The sequence below is a fragment of the Orcinus orca genome, chromosome 14, assembly GCF_937001465.1.
Source record: "Orcinus orca chromosome 14, mOrcOrc1.1, whole genome shotgun sequence".
NCBI classification, from domain to species: domain Eukaryota; kingdom Metazoa; phylum Chordata; class Mammalia; order Artiodactyla; family Delphinidae; genus Orcinus; species Orcinus orca.
The window spans coordinates 31,939,929-31,958,613 of NC_064572.1; the positions used below are offsets into that span (position 1 = coordinate 31,939,929).

The following is an 18,685-nucleotide window of genomic DNA, read 5'->3' on the forward strand; positions in this document are numbered from 1 at the left end:
TTTTAATTTTATTTTTTATTTGTTTCTGGCTGCGTTGGGTCTTCCTTGCTGTGTGTGGGCTTTCTCTAGTTGCGGCGACCGGGGGCTACTCTTCATCGCGGTATGTGGGCTTCACATTGCTGTGACTTCTGTTGTTGTGGAGTATGGGCTCTAGGCACGCGGGCTTCACTAGTTGTGGCTTGTGGGCTCAGTAGTTGTGGCTTGTGGGCTCTAGAGCGCAGGCTCAGTAGTTGTGGCGCACGGGCTTAGTTGCTCCGTGACATGTGGGATCTTCCCGGACCAGGGATTGAACCTGTGTCCGCAGGCGGATTCTTAACCACTGCACCACCAGGGAAGTCTCTCTGTGCTTTCTTAATGTCTGATTAAATAACTCCTGGTCCTGTTTAGTCATTATTTTGGAAATTTCTCAAAAGATGCATAATAACCAATTTATCAACCATTTAGCTTATGTAACTGGCATACCTTCTGCTTTTCTTAAAATGCTTTTTCTCTGGACAACATTCATTATTTCTGTCAAATCTGGAAAGCCTAAGTTAACCTGTGGGTCTCCTAGGTCTTGATCTTGATCCTACACCAAAGAGTTTGTGTTTTCTTTAGCTGAATTTTGATCATATTTTCACTGCTAAAGATGTAACCACTCCTTTTTGGTTGGAAACATCTGAATTCCTTCCTCCTGTGAGCCTCTAGTGTTTCTAGCCTCTTCTATGAGTAGAATCCACTCAGTGTGAGAGAATGGGAAGGAGGGGCTGCCCTGTTCGTCCCTAGCCCAGGTAAAATCTTTCTGGTTTTCTCAACCCACCATCACTGAAGATGTGCTCAGTTTCCTAATTGGAGTTTCTAATAGTTTGAGTAGATTCCTTTAATTCTGGGTGACTGGACACAGTAGCAGCAGCTCAATGTAGGGGTTAATATGCTGAATGCCAAGTGGAGCAAAGGAGTAGGGAGAAAGGTGAGAAGTACTCCAGGGAATGTGTGCCCCATCTGAAACTTGACATCTCCCCTGTTCTGAGTGGGGCAGGCTTATCTCTCGACTGCTTTATCATGAGAGGTGATGAGCACCACCTGAGCCCAAAGTGTTCCTGGCCCGGCAATGTGCTGAGTACTTGTTAGCTGTACAGGCAAGAAGGCGCCCTGAGCACTACAGGGATCAGCTGGTTTGTGCCACTTTTGACTCTTTGCAGGCCTCAGGGCATCTGCCTGGCTCTTACCTCCCTTCCCCTTCAGTCACTGCCTGTGCTGCTTACTGGCAGCTTCATATCCAGCTTTTGTTACTGGAAACCAGTTCTTCTGCTGGACAGACAGTGCTCCAGGGCACTGACCTACCCAACTGAAAGTGAGGGTGTCTGTGTTTAGGCCTGCAAAAGAGCTTCCTGGACTCGGGATACCGGATCCTGGGAGCAGTGGCCAAGGTCAGAGAAGCCTTCCAACCTCAGGAGCCTGACTTCCCGCCTCCTCCGCCAGACCTTGAACAGCTCCGAGTAAGTAGATTCAGAGAGTTTGGGAGAATTGAGCAGCAGGGTGTCGGGACTGTAGCAAGAGAGAGGTAGGCTGTTCTGGAGCCTCGGTCACTAGGTAGCTTTGTTTAACTTTTACTTGAAGCTCAGTCAGGGGCACAACTCGACTTTCATTCTTGAATCTGGCGGGGTATTAACCAAGTGCTTATGCATGGCGTGTGCTGGGTAAGTGGGGGTCTTTGGTGTTGGCCTGCTCTAATGGGAAGTGACTGGAGCAGAGGAGCTGGCTGTGGTAAGTGTGGATGTGATGAGTGATGAGTTAGTTAGTGGGGCAAGTTAGTGAGGAGTGGGAAAATAATCTGCACAGTTTGTGGTGAGAATTTATGTGTTCCCAGTTGATGATGACAATCCTGAGGTGGTTAGACTCTTGTGTACATTCTTCTTTCCTTCATTTGACTTTTTTTAGTAGCAAAAGTAATAAAATCCTTTTTTTTTAAAAAAAGTTAATTTTTCCCTAACTATAATTTTAAATCTTTTGATGCCCCAGAAAGTACCATGAATTTTTTCTTCCATAGGTAAATGGTTTAGGGGGAGGAAAGCTGAGCAATAGCTTGCAGATACAAATCCTAGAATCAGAAATAGTCATTATTTTTAGACATTTTCTCTGACAGTATTGGAAATAGCTTGTCCTTGGGAATAGCTTATCAAGGCAATAATTTGATTTACTGTCCCTGATATACTTTCCCATATTTAATATCCCAAATTTACTTTTCCATATTTAAGTTTCTAAGTTTGTTGAGGACAAAATTGGGTCACTGTGCCCATAGCTAATGAACAGTGCTTCCCTAGCCTTCAACGCTTCTTTTTTGATTTGACTTGATTCTTTTCAGCTGGGCTGTTGGTGGGTGGCTAGGGAGGGCTATTCTGGGGCATGGATTCTTATGTGATCAATAGAGTCCTGACATTTGGAATCAAGAACTTAGAGGTCATTTGGTCTAGATATTCCTCACTGATAAACCCTTTGAGAAACCCAAGGCCCAGGGGAGAAGTTGTTGCTTATGCAGCTGCCCGTCAACAGAGTCAGGACCAGAACTTAGATCTCGTTTGAGGATCCTTGGCCCAGTAGGGCTGTGCGTGCCTCCCTGGGATATGTCCAAAACAGTAGGTGCTAACTTTTTGTGGAGAAAAAAGGAAGAAAATATGCTTCTGTTGAGATTGAAACAGGTGGTCCTTATGATCAGTGTGGATGGTCTTAAATGGAGTGAATGTGGGTGGCTTTTTTGGGGATGCTTTTTAAAGGAAAGGAAAGAATTCTGGTGGGGAGTAGTTCCTAGAGCTTTACTTACAACCTGGTAATTCTTTCTTAGCTGACAGATGAGCTTGCTCCTCCCAAACCACCTCTGCCTGAGGGTGAGGTCCCTCCTCCCAGGCCCCCACCACCAGAGGAGAAGGATGAAGAGTTCCCTGAGCAGAAAGCTGGGGAGGTGATTAACCAGCCAATGATGATGGCTGCCAGGCAGCTCCATGATGAAGCTCGCAAATGGTCCAGTAAGGTAAGTAATGAAGCTCTTCTTGCTGAGAAAGGATGAAGAGCCATGTACACAGCCCAGGAAGTCTATTTGGAAAATCACCCTCTCTCTGCTTTGGTTCCTGTTATTGCCAATAGCACAATCCTCTTCTTTCTTGTGGTTTAGTGAGATGTTTCTGGTACTTGATGGTTTCTCCTTCTAGCAGCTAAAGTGAGAGCTAGGATACCTTAGTTAGAGATGAAAGTTCTTTTCCTCTGTCCTCTAGAGTGTCAGCTGCCCTGATGCTGGACATTTGGTCTCTTACAAATTGCTCTTCTTTCTTGGGGTCACTGAATGTTTTTAGATGCTCTCGTGCTAATTATCCACACTGCAAACATGGCACAGTCTTCTGTAGGCTCTGCTATAGCTACATGAAATATTTGCATTTTCCTTCTCTTTTCTCATAGAAGCAGGTAGATTGGTGTCTTAGAAGCCATGTGCTTTTTCCCTTTCTCAGAATCATCTTACCCCTCAACTCAAGACAGCTCCAGGCTAACTCCTACTAAACAATCTGGAAGTGTAAATATTAACATGGTTGGTGAAAATTTGGATGCTGCAGCAGTCATGCCTCATGAATGATGAAAAGTGAGTGGTAGCTTTTCTAGACAAGAGCTAAATATTATTGTTAACCCTGCAGTGGAAGGTGGTTCGAAGTCAGTTCTAAACTGTTTCTACCATGAACCTACATCTTTATTCCCAACATCTATTGGACTTTGTTCATTTCACACCTTCAGCCACCTCAAGCTCTTGTATTGAATGTAGTTCCCCAGGGACCTCCTGCACATGCAGCTGATCTTGGGTTTTTTCAGGCTGGGAATTTGACCTTGGTTTGTTTGGTGGTTTGTTTTTTTCCGGTACGCAGGCCTCTCACTGCTGTGGCCTCTCCCATTGCGGAGCACAGGCTCCGGACGCGCAGGCTCAGCGGCCATGGCTCACGGGCCCAGCCGCTCCGCGGCATGTGGGATCTTCCCGGACCAGGGCACGAACCCGTGTCCCCTGCATCGGCAGGCAGACTCCCAACCACTGCGCCACCAGGGAAGCCCTACCTTGGTTTTTTAACTCTGTATTTTTCTGCACTGTTAGCTGAGCCCAGGTTCCAAGAAGGAATGGTGACCTTGCTGGTGTTGGACCTAACCCGTGGAATCACTTATAATCATCTCTCTCTAGCTGGGGCATGCACACCCCTGGGACCATTAGAAGAGTCCCAGTGCACATGGGGAGTGGGGTGGGGGTGATAGTGAAGGTTGGTTTTACTCAAAGATTTTTTTTTTTTTTTTTTTTTTGCGGTACGCGGGCCTCTCACTGCTGTGGCCTCTCCCGCTGCGGAGCACAGGCTCCGGACGCGCAGGCTCAGCGGCCATGGCTCACGGGCCCAGCCGCTCCGCGGCATGCGGGACCTTCCCGGACCGGGGCACGAACCCGCGTCCCCCCCATCGGCAGGCAGACTCTCAACCACTGCACCACCAGGGAAGCCCTACTCAAAGATTTTAAAGAACATATTTATTTGTTTGTTTGGCCGTGCCACGCAGCTTGCGGGATTTTAGTTCCCTGACCAGGGATTGCACCTGGGCACCCGGCATTGAAAGTGCCGAGTCCTAACCACTGGACCGCCAGGGAATTCCCTAAGGAAAATTTAAATTTCTTTATAAACCCAGATACACTCTAAGTTATGGATGTTAAAAATAAAAGTACAAAACATTTCAAATCTTTATTTCTTACACTCTTTTCTTTTATATTGATATCTTGCCCACATTTTAAATAAATGTACTTTTGAACTTAAAAAAAATAACAGATACATTGTGCAGTGGAACACAAAATATACATGAATTTAAAGACAAACATAAAACTTAAGGGGCAGACAGCATTGGCCTACATGTTTATCCCACTCTGCCATTTGTTGCCAAAAATCCGTAGGTCTGACTGTCTCTGGAGGTTTGGAGCATCTGGGGATTGCTGACTTTGAGCTGTGTGAAGTCAGGAGCTATTTGAACCATGGGTTTAGGGAGGACGGATGGTGGTATGTGTTTGTGTATCTGTCGGTCTGCTTTGTACTTTGGGACTCTGAACCCCAGCAGAAGTGGGCTGGCCTCTCCTCTAAGGAATGGGGGTGAGTTGAGTCCTGGTTGAGACAGTTTAGGTGAAAGGATTTAGAAGGTACCCAAACCCCTTGTTGGCCCTGAATCCTCCAACTTAATAGTCAGTGTTTGGAGGCAGGCTTCCTGTGCGGATTAAGACTTTCAGGAGTTGTAGCAACCTCAAATAAAATTCCACACAAACTCTTAATTCCTCTTGGTTAGAGATGTTTGATATAAAGAACCTGTGTTTGCCATTCTTTATATAAGTGGTTCGGCTTCATTGGGGCAATTCCTTTCATTCTCTTTCCCCCTTAGCCTATTTTCAGCATCTGATCTCTCTTGCTTCCTTCCTGGCCTTTCAGAATGCCCATCCCTGGTATTAAATTAATTCTCTCCCCCATCACGGGTCCTGTTTTCTCATGGGCACCAGTTTTGAGCTCCTCTGAACTCTGCTTTGGTCAGTTGACAAGTCCATGTGTTATCTTATCTGTGAAATATCAATAAATTGAGTTTGGGGTAAGTGCAACTGGAGAGATTCAGGGTGTACCCGAAGAACAGCTTTCTTAGTCGGCTAGTTATGGATGCAATGTGAAATTGTGAAGTGTTGTCTCTGTAGACCTTAGGGAGAGCTGCTCTGAAGTGTGGGTTTTCCCTAAGGTGGTTGCTGGATGAGATGTCTTCTTGAGGCTCCTTCTAGCTGGGTGATTAAGGGGTATTTGATAAGTCCTCTTCACTCACCATTGTGTTTTTCTTGCCTCTTTCCTGGTTTGATATCTGTTGCCTCAAATTTTATCATTTTCAATTCTGGAAGTTTTAACCCCTGAAGGAAATAATCTGTGTCTGGCAGCTGCAGAGCTGACCCAAGACACTTTCTGTTTCCTGGAAGCTGTAGAACAGCGTTCATATGAGCCAGCAGTTGTTCACATTGTTCTGTTCAAAGCAACTTGTGTGGTTCCACTTACATTTTCCCTCTGGATTCCTTTTAAAGTTAATAAGTTACTATTGTTTGGCTTCTCAAAAATGTTCTGACCTGAGAATTACTCTTTGGTAGTAAGTGTATACAAAAGGAATGCCACTTTCTTTCTTTGTATAAATAGTTCTCTGGAAACCGTTTGCTACTGGCGTAAGCGTCTTTCCTTTACTGTGAACAAGGCCGGTGCCGGAGGCTGAGAATTCCCCCCTCTGTGAAGCTTGGTTCATCTGACTCCTGGAGAGTATCCATTTTCTTTCCCATCCTAGGCAAACTTTGGTTACTAAACCGGCTGAAGCTCAGTTGCCCAAGCCCTACTGCTCTTACTAACACTGTCCCTGTTTCTCACCCTTCCTGCCATCGACAAAGCCGGGTAACCCAGCCGCTAAGGTGGGTATAAGTGCTGTAGCTGAGGCAGATGCGGCTGACGCTGTTGGGTCCCCTCTCCCCCCTGAAATGGAAGACGATTACGAACCTGAGCTGCTGTTAATGCCATCCAGTCAGCCGGTCAACCAGCCCATTCTGGCAGCGGCTCAGTCATTGCATCGGGAAGCTACCAAGTGGTCTAGTAAGGTACTGATTAGCGCCCCCAGCTGGGGCTGCTCCATATGCATCTGGCCATGTGCAGCCTTGACACATTGCATCACTCATGATCTGTGCGGGTCCTGTGAGTCTGAGCCGGGCGGGCATCTGTCTGTCTGCACCTTGTTGTTAGGACTGGCTTCACAAGTTTGATAGGTCTGCTAATGCCAGATTAACTGGATTGCATTTATGTTTGGGAGTTAGAGATGGGGTCACTTTTTGAAAGGATTCCTTTTCTTACTGACCTTGTGGCCCATATTGGAACCTTAAACCCCTTGGGAAGCCGTGGATGCCTCTCAGTGACTTTCAGGTCAGGAATCATTGTAGACCATTAAGAGGTCATCTGGCCTGATCACTGGACTTTGTCTGTCCCCCACCTATGCCCCCTCCCCGCTGACCTCTCACTGTTGGCTCAGGCAGAGTTGATCAGCGTGAGGAGTGTTTCTGGGGAGGGCTGCTTGCTGTCCTGCACTTGGCTGTGGGGCAGATGCTGTGGGGCAGATGCTCCCTTCATGGGAGCCCACGGGGAAGGGGGCTTCACTGACTGGCTTGTTCAGGGGTTTCAGTGGGAGAGGGGGTGTGAGTGGGGAACAGATAGCGCTCAAGTCTGCAGGACAGGAACCAACGGAGCTTTGGCCTTAGGGAGTGGGGGATGGGGGCAATCACTTTTTTCCCTTTGAAGGTGGCATGTTGCAAGAAGAAAGGGTTTGAAGAGCGATGGGTAATAAATAACTAACCCTGGCACTACACTGTCCTCTAACCAAGGTCATGAAATCCTGGAATGACCCCAGGTCTGCACTGGAAGAGGTGGGCCCAGCCAGCCTTGTCTAACATACCCCTATTCTCATGAGTTCTTCCCATGCCTGTGTTCTCTCTGGCCTCAATTGCTGCCCAAGATGTTATACACCCTCCACCGTAAAAGATCAGCCACGTCACGGTGCCTGTGGAGGTTTCTCACAGAGCACCCTGCAGTGGCATGGTTTGTGTATGTCTCACTGCATTGTCTAGAAATTGTAAAGCATGAGGGGAAAAATGTGTAGAGCCTGGCCTTTTAGGTAGTTTTGAACATTGCATTTGTTATTTTTGGTTGTTATCAGCCAAAATATCAGCCTTTTGAAGGCATAAAGTAAATTACTTGTACATTTCCTTATTATGACCCATGAGGGTTTTAATGAACCAAAATGCCCAGTGTAAGATAAACTGCTGTTAGTTGGAGTGAGGGTTACATTTACCGCTTGACTCACGATTTTTATTTTCCCAACGCCTCCCCCGGCATCCTCTTAACTGTGAAGGTTTCTTTAATTGAAGCCACTTAGCTGAGAGGACTGAAGAATTGATTCTTGGCCTTTTTAAATGTGAAAAATTAAAATAATATGTTCCTTTAGGCTGAGAGTACAAGCAAGAGGCAGTAGAGGGAGGGCAGGAGCAGACTTAGGTCAGAAAAAATTTTTTTTCACCAAGGCTAATAGTTACTTGGTTTAAATTCTAGTTCAGCAGCGACAATCATTGGCTGCTGTTTGTAACAAGGGTAAGGATAAAGAGGATGATTTCAGCATCTGGAAAGGCTCATCTGTATTTTTCCCTTCAGGCCAGCTGTACTGCTTTCCCCCCACAGAAAGGAAAATGCCTGTTTAACCAACTTCTTGGGCCCATCCCCAATTTATTGACATGATTAACCTGGAAATGCTGAAATGCTTGTTTAGTGCTATGCCTGGGGCTCACATGTTGCCCTTTCAGATTAATATCCAAGTCTTCCTTTTTTGGTCCGGTGATCTCTCTCTCTCTCTCTCTCTCTCTCACTGAGTACTGGGGTGAGTACCCTGGCTCACTCTTCTGTTTATTTCTCCTGTGCTGTATCTATATCACTCAAGAATAGTCTGTATATCTTCTTCTCACCCCTCCAGAGGGCTGCTAGAGCAGCAGGCTCCCTCCTCTCTTCTCTGTGCTTCTACTTCCTTGCCTAACTTGGCCAGAGTATGGGCTGAGCTCACACTGTATCTTGCTTCTCTCTAGGGCAATGACATCATTGCAGCAGCCAAGCGCATGGCTCTGCTGATGGCTGAGATGTCTCGGCTGGTCAGAGGGGGCAGCGGTACCAAGCGGGCACTGATTCAGTGTGCCAAGGACATAGCCAAGGCCTCAGATGAGGTGACTCGGTTGGCCAAGGAGGTTGCCAAGCAGTGCACAGATAAGCGGATTAGAACCAACCTCTTACAGGTACTCAGGAAGTGTGTGTGTGTGTGTGGGGCAGGGGGTAGGGTGAAAAGCAGGAGAGAGAAAACTGGGTGAGCAAGGAGGAGGTACTTTAGAATGGGAAGAAATAGCAGAAAGGGGAAATACACATGTGTATTTGGGAAAGACAGATACAGGCAAGTTTATTTCTGAATCAAATGAAAGAATTTTAATGCTTCCATGTCTGGACAGAAGGACTATACTGATCCTAGGGGGAAAACAATTGGAATCCTGCTGCTGATTTACTGAATGCTTTCTGCATGCCAGCCACTGAGAATACAGAGGTGAATTAAGTCTCATCCTCAGGGAGCTTGTGGATAAGAAAAACAAAGAAACATACTAAATTAAATTTTCTTTTTAGGTATGCGAGCGAATCCCAACCATAAGCACCCAGCTCAAAATCCTGTCCACGGTGAAGGCCACCATGCTGGGCCGGACCAACATAAGCGACGAGGAGTCTGAGCAGGTATGTACTTCTGATTTCTCGCCAGCAGCTTCACCACTTGATAGCAATTCAGTTCAGCCTTGAGGAAATTTTAACTGTGAAATGGGTATTCAGTATGTAGGATGGAGTCTTCAGTTCTCTCAGAAGGGCATCTATGTTGGAGAGATCATCAGAAATTTGGAAAGGGAAGTAAAAAGCTCTTGTGCAACTCTTATCATTTTACAGCTGAGAAATTGAAGCCTTGGGAGGTTAAGTGAATCAGCAGCAGTTAGGACTCTCTACTCGGTTCTCTTCCTCCCTGGAATAGGTTTGGCTCTCTCGAGGCCTCCAGTGCCTGTTCAGTCCTGCTCACTCTATCCTTCTGGCTGGAGAATTTCTGCTTCCTTGTTCTCTGGGTGATAAGTACCTCAGGGAGGATGAATAGTGTAGGCTTTTCAGGGGCATGAGGTGGTTAGGCCTGTGCTGAGGCTGAAATGACATCTCAAACGAGGTGCTTCTCTTTTGGTTTCTTTGACAGAGAATGAAATAAAGATGGTGGGAGTGTTTGCTTAAGTGTTTCTTGTATGTATCTCGGCAGTCACAGTTTTTTCTCTCCCTGCCTGCTGGGAACGTGGCTCAGGTCTTCTCAGAAAGCCCTCATTTGAGCACCTCTTCCTCTCATTCCTTCTCTAGTAGTCTCTGCTATGAGCCAGACTTAACAATTTCTTCTTATGGAAGGTAGCACATCTTTTGTTGAACTGCTCAGACAAGGCTCATCATGCAATGGGATATGTATGTGGCACTGTATTACATACTATGTAGGGGAGTTAACAAAATACACACAATCCCTCTCCTTGTCCGGGCCAGAAGATAGAGGTTAGGAGCACTTTAGAGGAACAGGGAGGCTACTTCTCTTGGTGTCAGTAGTGCTACCTTAACTACCATGGTTTAATTCAACAGCTCTCACCATAACCCTCTCTTCTCCCAAACCATGGGAACTGGATTTTAACCTTTAACTTCCATGTGTTCTAGGCAGGGTTTGGGCACTAGGCTATTTCCTGTCATGTGATCTCTCCTGCCCCAAGAAAAGGAAATAGAAAAAACAGGGAAGAAAGGGTAAGACTCAGAGTTTCCGACCTTATCATTTAATCAATTAGCCAACAAAAATGCATCTTGGGAGTATCTACTATGTTCCATTAAATATTCCAGTTAAAAGAAAAGAAAGAAACAGTGTGGTAGAATGGAAGAAACACAGGATTGCAAGTCAGAAGTTTTGAGGCTCATCCTGACTGTTGTGTGAGTTGGGCTGGCAAGTCTCTGAATCACGCTGGGCCTCAGCCTCTTTGTTGACCAAGCGAAAAGATTAACTGATTGGGAATTCTAGTCCATAGTTATGCCTCTCAGAGCCCATGAACCCTCTGAAATTGCATGTACAAATTTTGTGCACGTGAGCAGTTTTTTCTGGGGAGAATCCACAGCCTTCATTAAACCCTCAAAGGGTCTGTAGCTCAAAAATATTTAAGAATTAAAAAAAAAATTACTGAGTTAATGGATTGATAAGTTAGTTACTAGTGTGATCTCAGTCCTGTATTTTGTATGTTTACAAGATTTACTTATTTAGATTTTCATGGATTTATAAGGTGGTTGGTTTACTTGGTTAGTTTTTCATGTGTTAATTAAATGTTTATGAAATGCCTCGTGACAGGCACTGACGTAACACTAGGGTACAGCAGAGAACAAAATTGACCAAAATTGCTGCCCTCATGGAACTTAAATTTTAGATAAAACATCAGATAAACAACCTAGGTAAAACATACAGTACATCAATTAGTGATGGTAAGTTCTGTAGAGAAAAGTGAAGAAAGAATTGGAGGATGAGGCATGCTGGGAGTTGGGAAGGTGGTTTGTGATTTAAAATAAGGTAAGCAGGAAAAGCCTCAGCAAGGTGACAACTGGGCAAGGATCTGAAGGAGGTGAGAGGTGAGCCATGGGATACCTGGGGGAAGAGCATTCTAGGTAGAGGGGACTGCAGGAGCCCGAGGTAGGGGCTTGTTTGAACACCAGAAAAGGAGTATACACTAGAAGCCACCTAAGGGTACAGTATAAAATCAGTGATGGTCCAGTTTTGGGTTCTTTTTGGTGATCCAGCTATAAACCACCAGTGATGTGACAAATACAAGGGATGCCAGGTACAGGTAGGGTAAACTGCATTGCATTCCCGGCTTAAGCCTGTTTCAGAGGCAGGGCTCCATCAGTGACTGTGAGTAATGGAGAGCTCCTCTTTCCTTACAGGCCACAGAGATGCTGGTTCACAATGCCCAGAACCTCATGCAGTCTGTGAAGGAGACTGTTCGAGAAGCAGAAGCAGCTTCAATCAAAATTCGAACAGATGCTGGATTTACACTGCGCTGGGTTAGAAAGACTCCCTGGTACCAGTAGACACCTGGTTGAACCTGGCTAACACAGAAGCCCCTGCTGAACAGAATGAAAATGATCGGAGTCCCAGGAGCCACCCAAGATTACTGGGGGGTTGAAAGCCACATCTTGGCCTGACATAACAGAAAGGAATGGGGCCTCTTCACATTAGAAAACATTTATACTCTTGTCATGGACACTTTGAAATGTGTCTCCTTATAAAGCCTGTATTCTCGACCACGGCTTTACTTGTGCACACTCTGTCCCAATAGGCAGACGGGGTTTCTAGCCCATGGACTTCACATAAACTCAGAATCCAAGAGTGAACACTAGCCAGACATCCTGTTCTGCGCTTGTTCCCTAAAGGACAGTTCCCTTTCTGCCCCCGTCTCCCCATTCTTTCCGCCAGGCTCCCAAGACCCAGGGCCCAGGCAAATCAGTTAAGGAAATCACTGTGCCTCCGAAATTTTTTGGGCTTTCCATGTTGCTGCTGACCCTGCCTGCCTTCCCTGGCTGTGCTACCTTGGTCCTTTTCAGGAGTGACCTTCGCTGTTGCAGGGGAAGGTGGCCTCTGGGGAGCCCCAGCATGTGGGGCCTGGATTCACTTCCTGCCCTTCCCCAATTTAATCCTTCTAGTTTCCCACAGTACAAAACCAAATTTCACTTTGTCAGGAGGAAATCACCAAATCATGTGATTCTGTCTTTACCTCTTTCCAGAGCAATGTCTGTGCTAGGGAAACCTTCCGTCCCATATCCTGCCTCGGCCTGCCAAGGTAGCCATCCCAAGAACACACTGTGTGTCCTGGTGCTCTCTGCCACTGGAGAGGCAGAGTGGCCGGGGCGTGGCCCTGCCCATCCTCCCAGCAGGGCCACTCCCAGGCACTCCACGCTTTGTCACTGCCTGCAGAGATCTATGCTGAGGCCTTATCATTCATTCTTAGCTCTTATTGTTCTTTCTGAGCTGAAATGCTGCATTTAATTTTTAACCAAATGATGTCTCCTGTCCTGGCTTTTGTACTCTTCCCACACCCTTCCTAAACAAGGTTTTAAAGATATATGTTTGTTCTACAATTTTGAAAGATCGTTTTTATCCTTTTGAAATTCAGTCCTAAGAATTGGTGCTTGTCCCCAGGAGTGTCTAATGGAAAGGCAGTCCTGTCTGAAGGACACTGCCTACCTAAGGGAGGTGGTACTTGCAGACTGGAATTCTGGCACTGCTGGGGATGAATCGATGGGAAACAGTCCTCAGTGATTCCTACCTCCCTCAGCCAACAACAACCAAGCCCCTTGCATCCTACCCTCCCTCCCTAAGTACAGTTGTTCAAAAGAGTAATGGGTATAATATTTAATTATCACCATAGTAAGTTTCCTATTAGCAAAGTGAGAAAGGCAATTTTTTCCTTTCTTGTACTTACCACTGCTGTCTAAGCATTCCCCAGCACATGAAACTATACTTCTTCCCAAAGCCAGAACTGGATGAGTAAAGGAGTAAGAACCCTTGCCTGAATGTCCTCCCCACCTCCAGTGTGTGTTAGACCCTAACATCCAATGTGTAAAACTTGTCTTAAGTTGGTACTGTACACTCAGGCTTCCTCTGTTTTCTTTTAACTGATGATTATTTTCAAGGCCCTCAGCATCCTTGTATAGTTGCTTACCTGATATAAATGCAATATTAATGCCTTTAAAGCATGAATCTATGCCAAAGATCACCTTTTGTTTTACTAAAGACTACTTAGAGGAAGTAAGAAAAATCATGTTTGCTCTCCAAGTTCTTCCAGTGTTTTGAGACACTGGTTTACACTTTATGCCAATGTGCTTTTCTCTAATATCAGTGCTCAAGACACAGTGAAGCAAATTAAAAAAAAAAAAAAAATCCCTGAATGCTGATTAGACATCACTAAAAAATTACATTTATAAGCTAGGATTTGTTATATGCAAATATTTTCTGCCTCTTCTGTTTAAAACAATAAAGTACATTTATATAAATAATGATTTAAATGATGGGTAAGTTATTTCAGCAAGAGCTTTTAGATCAGGTTTCTCCTTTGTTTTGAAGAATAGCCAGTGAAGCTAATCCTCAAAATGTGGAAACTAAAGGTTTATTTAATCCAAATATTGTACTGGAAGAAGAAGAAACCAGTGGTAATATATTTACTTAACAAGACCTTTGTAATAAAGGACAACATTGGGGATTATAAACTAGAAGGAGCAGAAGTGACAAAAGGTTAACAGAGGAAAGCAGCCAGATGATACAGATCATCCCCTGGTTGAAGCAGTCCACCTTAGAAGATTCTGGCTGTATGTGGAAGCCATCACTATCCCCTAAGCTAAAGCTATTACATGTGCAGGAATATTGCAGGTTGATATTTAATATTCTAAAGCCCAATACAGAACAACAGGGTTGTCAGGGATCCACCAGAGTTATGAGGCAGAGCTAGCTTTCGGGCACATATTCCTCTTCTTGCTTGAGGAAGCTCTAAGAGGAGGAACAGGTTCTTGAAGTAGAGCTGGGACATCAGTATTTTTGCCTTATTTTCTATATATGAAAGTGGTAAATATCACTAAAGGGGGATAGTACCGCTGACTACATTTATCACTGCTTTAACATAGAAAAGTTGCTGACTAGGGAGGCAGATTCCAGCTGTCTGAGTTAAAGGGAACTGTCCAGAGGTACTGAATTAGCTCAGTAATATCTGAAAACAGTATTCACGGTCTCATTTTTTCTATTTACCATATGCTCACTGGTGCTGCCTTCCTGCTGCATTATAGTTTTTCTCAAGTCAGATGACTCTAAGGACACCAGGACCAGTATTTTCCAAGGTTCTTCTATAGCAGCACTTAAGGAATGAACCCATCACATGAACTCCCTTTGAATAAAATGATGGTGACTCCTTTATGCAGAAAATGAGCTTTTGGGTTATACTCCTTTAAGAATTTAGAAAATGAGGCTATCCTGGAATTATCTGGAATTCTATGCTTGAAAATATTTCACTACTACTAAGAATTCATGGATCTTTGTTATTAGAACGTGGTGGTATGGAGAGTAGCTTTGATCACTTATTATTCAGTCTGTGGCTAAAAGGGTGATGGTTAGAGAAAATATATAAGGCTGAGGTCAAGAGAGGAGCACTTGGAAGTGCTCTGCAACAACCCTCACACCTTGTGTGATGAGGCAGAGTAAAATGTGACCGTGTTCAGCCTGCCCTAACACTGGCATGCCCAGCTGAGAATGCTGAATTAACAGTCAAGCTAAAAACTCAACTTGTTGCTTTCATCTTTTTATTGACAGTGTAGCCAGAGCTAGAGAAAGGACTTACTGGATTCAATCAAATTAATAAATACAATAATTTAATTGTAAAAGGAAACAGTCTACTTGGAAGTTTTAGCAGAAATTGCTAGAAGAAGGGACTCTTGGAATACAATCTGCTTGTATATGAGAAGATAGCACAGAAAGAAAATTAGTCCATATATGGATGATTGAGATTAGGGATTCTGCAGAAAGAAAAGCAAATGTATTGATGGCTCTTTTGAGGTATGAACTTTGAAGAGGAAGACATTAAAATGAAAAGCATTTGAACTGGGTAACCAATCTTAGGCAAAGGGAATAAATATTTGGCAACATCTTAATTTTAGCTGCCAAGCTGATATTGGTTACCCTAGAAATTACTAAGTTGCAAAAAGTAACCTTTCCTATTAGATGAAAGGCAGGCTGGGTGCCCTAGGCAGGCAAAGGTAAGAATGCTGCTGTACAGTGGGCTCCCTGTACCAGCACCAACCACTAGCCCTGACAGCAGAATGGGATGAGTGTAAGGGCTACGATTAGCATGATAAGGGTAAGGGATAAGTTGACAATGAAAAGAATGGAGTCACAAAGAAAACTAATAGCAAGAGCAAGAACTTACACCTTAACTTTCTCCATTCTTCATGTCTAATGAAGCAAAATAACTGGGCAAGGACTTCTAAGTCAATCAAGTTAAATGATAACAACTGTGGACTGACTTGCCAACCATGAAGATCAATACAGGTTTATCAATGTTACTGAGGATTTTGTTTCTGCCTCATTATAATGTACTTTGTCAGTACAGTAGAGATATTTAAGTACTCCAGTGACAGTTACAACAATAGTTTCAGGAAGGAATCTATTGACTATAGCCTTGGGAAGCACACAATATGAAAAGGGAGTTCCCCTGAAGACAAGGAGTGTAGACAAGTTGAAACCCTTAAGAACAACAACAGAGATAAAAGATTTAAGAAAAAAAAAAAAAAAGATTGACAACAGTGAGGCAGGCACATTTTCTTCCTTTAGCTGAACTAGGGCATGAGGCCTTTAGGCTAACTGGTTTTAAGTGGTGTTGGATAAGCTTTATAAAACATGAAGATGGCAAAGGTTCACTTAAGTTTCTCTTTTACTACATTAATTTGCTTAAAATCTCAAATGCTTGTGCTTGCAATAACTTCCTAAAAGCAGAAGTAGTGTTCCTTTTATTACCTTAAAGCATTCACCCCTTTGATACAAATCATTTTTACTGTGCTAACAGCTGAACCAAGTGGCACAAAACTGAGATGGTACTTACTGCAGCAAGCAATCCCTATAAATCAAAATCTGAGCTTTACATAAAAATCTTATTTATAAAAAATACAATACCAAGTACAGTGAGAATGGAGCATGGAGCAGCAGTGCTCCCTGCTAGGGCCATGTGGAGTGGCTTTTGCTACAGTGCTTGCTTAATGGCATAAGTGAAAAGCTGAATAAGGCAAACACTTGAAGAGGCAGTTTTCTGTAAACTTCTTGGGGTGGGAGGAATTTTTCCTCTGTTGGGACAGAAGATTTGGGATGGCTAAGATCAAGTGTGACATTTGGCTGCACTTGATACATGACATTACAGACTAAGATAGCTCCTGCTGAGACCAGCTCACTTGTTTTAGGAGAGAGGTTATCACTGTAGACTTTTGCCTTGACTGTTAAAATATGCAGCCTCCAGCTGGTATCTCCCTATGGAGGAAATCACCTCTAAAATCATCCTAGGTGACAAGATACAAATAAGCTAAGTCGTTCAGAAGTTTCCTTAGCTTAAAGCTACTTAAGAACCCTACATTGATTACTAAGCAACTCTGTTAGCGGTGTGTGGCTCGACACAAATGCTTTAACTAGAATATGTATTCCCATCCAATTGGTACCTAATGGTAATAAACTGTAATGACACTTGGAAAACAAACATATCTTGAGGAATTCTGGCCTCTTCTCATGTCCTCACTTGGAACTTTCCAGCTTTTGTGACATATTTGACTCCTTTAAATGGCTTATATTTCTCCCCATACATGTCCAAGCGGTTTACTTTTAAGCCTGTGTCAAAAAGAATAGGTAAGGAAAGGAATAAATTACTATCCTGGTCACACCAACCAATACAATATTTGCTTAGCAAATAGAGTTTACTACACAGTAAATGTGACATTAACCAGTGTGCTTGTCACCATTTGGAAGCAATGTGTCTTCTACCATTCACAGATTATAGCACTATGGAAATATGGTTTTAGTTCAGATTCCCATGTGGACAAGCAGTGTCTTTTAAGGATAATTCTACTTTCTGTGAGTATGAATGACTCCTTTCTTTGTGCTTGAATGAGGGTAGGGGTGAAGGGAAGCTGTGTGAAATAAGGTGCTCTCCAAAATCACTGTACCCATAGCACAAAGTGAAAGGCATACTGGAGCTGTTGCTCTTTGTAGAGACGGAATGTCAGTTACCCTTCTAAGATCCTAGTAGCTGACCTCAGCAAAACTCAATTACCCTTAAACACAAGTCAAATTTCTCCTTACCTGAAATGGCAAGCTGCTGGATCTTGAACTGTATGTTGAGGCTTGGATTCTCTTCTGGCTTGGGTGCTCCAGATTGTAAATTTACCAGTCCTTTAAGACTGGGGAGCTTTTGTGGAGTGATTTTTCCCACATCCCACGTTAGTACCTTAAAAAGACATAAAAAACAAAAACATTCTGAACTATTTATTAAAGACATATGTTCAAAGACAAGGTGCAAAGACACCATAAACTTCTGTACAAAATAAAGCACAGTGTCTTGGAAACAGACCTGGGATTTCCACTGAGTTTTATCACTAATTAGTTCTGTGACTCTGAATGGACAGTGAGGGTAGAGAATCAATGTTTGTTAAGCATCTACTTTTGGATTTAGCACTGTGCTTAGCACTATTCATATGCTGTCTCATAGACACCTGTAATGTAAATTTTGTCTTAACAAATGAGGAAACTAAAGCTCTGAGGTCAAATGACTTGCTCAAGGTCACATGGCTAGTTAGAGGCAAGGCTGGGATTTGAACCTACAGCTCTCTGGTATCAAATGTTCTTTCCACTATACCACCTTTACTGTTTATCTCTGGGCCTAAGTTTATTTCTCCATAAAATAAGAAGATGGGCCTAAATTGGTGTTTTTAAACTTTTAGTGATGGAACCCTTTGTTCAAATGAAATCTTTAGTGAGGAAGCTCAGTAACAGATGAGAAATTGAAGCTATTATGTTTGAAGCTGGGGTGAAGGGCCAGGGATCTGGAGCTCCCCCTTCACTTCTCATCCCTGTGTGGTCTCTGGGGAGATTCTTCAAATCCTCAGTATTGGATTAGATGATCTTTAACATTCAATGATTTTACTAAAAAAAAAAAAAAAAAAAAAAAAGAAAACCCTTTGCATTTACCAGGTAGCTCAATGACTCTACTGAAGAAAAGAATCATTTTTTACCCAAGCAGGAAGCAGAGAGAAAAATCATCTTTTACAATTTCTCTGAAATCCTTCTGCTAGAGGCAAATATATGTAGGGTGAGAAGGCAGCTTTCCTAGCCAACATCCTCTGTGGAAGAGTATGAAACAATGCTTTTAAATTAGAAAGGAAGAGAAAGGTCTTAATTTCTACAGAAAATTTAGCAATTAATAGATTATAATATCTATTAACAATTAATAGAT

The 18,685-nt window shown here is 43.6% G+C and overlaps 2 protein-coding genes and 1 long non-coding RNA gene across 6 annotated transcripts in view; 1 reads left to right on the plus strand and 2 right to left on the minus strand.

Annotated features, from left to right (window-relative positions):
- The window catches only part of VCL (vinculin), a 105,795-nt gene extending 87,389 nt beyond the window's left edge, over positions 1 to 18,406 (plus strand). Inside the window, exons 17-22 of one of the 2 annotated variants that reach the window (XM_004273091.4) lie at positions 1,354 to 1,478; positions 2,822 to 3,007; positions 6,437 to 6,640; positions 8,663 to 8,866; positions 9,243 to 9,347; positions 11,598 to 18,406. In XM_004273091.4, coding sequence (XP_004273139.1) covers positions 1,354 to 1,478; positions 2,822 to 3,007; positions 6,437 to 6,640; positions 8,663 to 8,866; positions 9,243 to 9,347; positions 11,598 to 11,744 — 971 coding nt within the window. In that variant the 3' untranslated portion in view covers positions 11,745 to 18,406. The remainder of the gene's footprint in view (positions 1 to 1,353; positions 1,479 to 2,821; positions 3,008 to 6,436; positions 6,641 to 8,662; positions 8,867 to 9,242; positions 9,348 to 11,597) is intronic. The other variant, XM_004273092.3, reaches the window with a different exon arrangement.
- LOC125961101 (uncharacterized) overlaps positions 1 to 18,685 on the minus strand; it is a 259,744-nt gene that overhangs the window by 83,346 nt on the left and 157,713 nt on the right. The gene's annotated exons all lie outside the window — the stretch shown is intronic.
- Positions 4,712 to 18,685, minus strand: part of AP3M1 (adaptor related protein complex 3 subunit mu 1) — a 33,640-nt gene continuing 19,666 nt past the window's right edge. For all 3 annotated transcript variants that reach the window (XM_004273090.4, XM_049697239.1, XM_033434175.2), the window contains exons 8-9: positions 17,536 to 17,680; positions 4,712 to 17,064 (exon numbers count right to left, since the gene is read on the minus strand). In XM_004273090.4, coding sequence (XP_004273138.1) covers positions 16,964 to 17,064; positions 17,536 to 17,680 — 246 coding nt within the window. In that variant the 3' untranslated portion in view covers positions 4,712 to 16,963. The remainder of the gene's footprint in view (positions 17,065 to 17,535; positions 17,681 to 18,685) is intronic.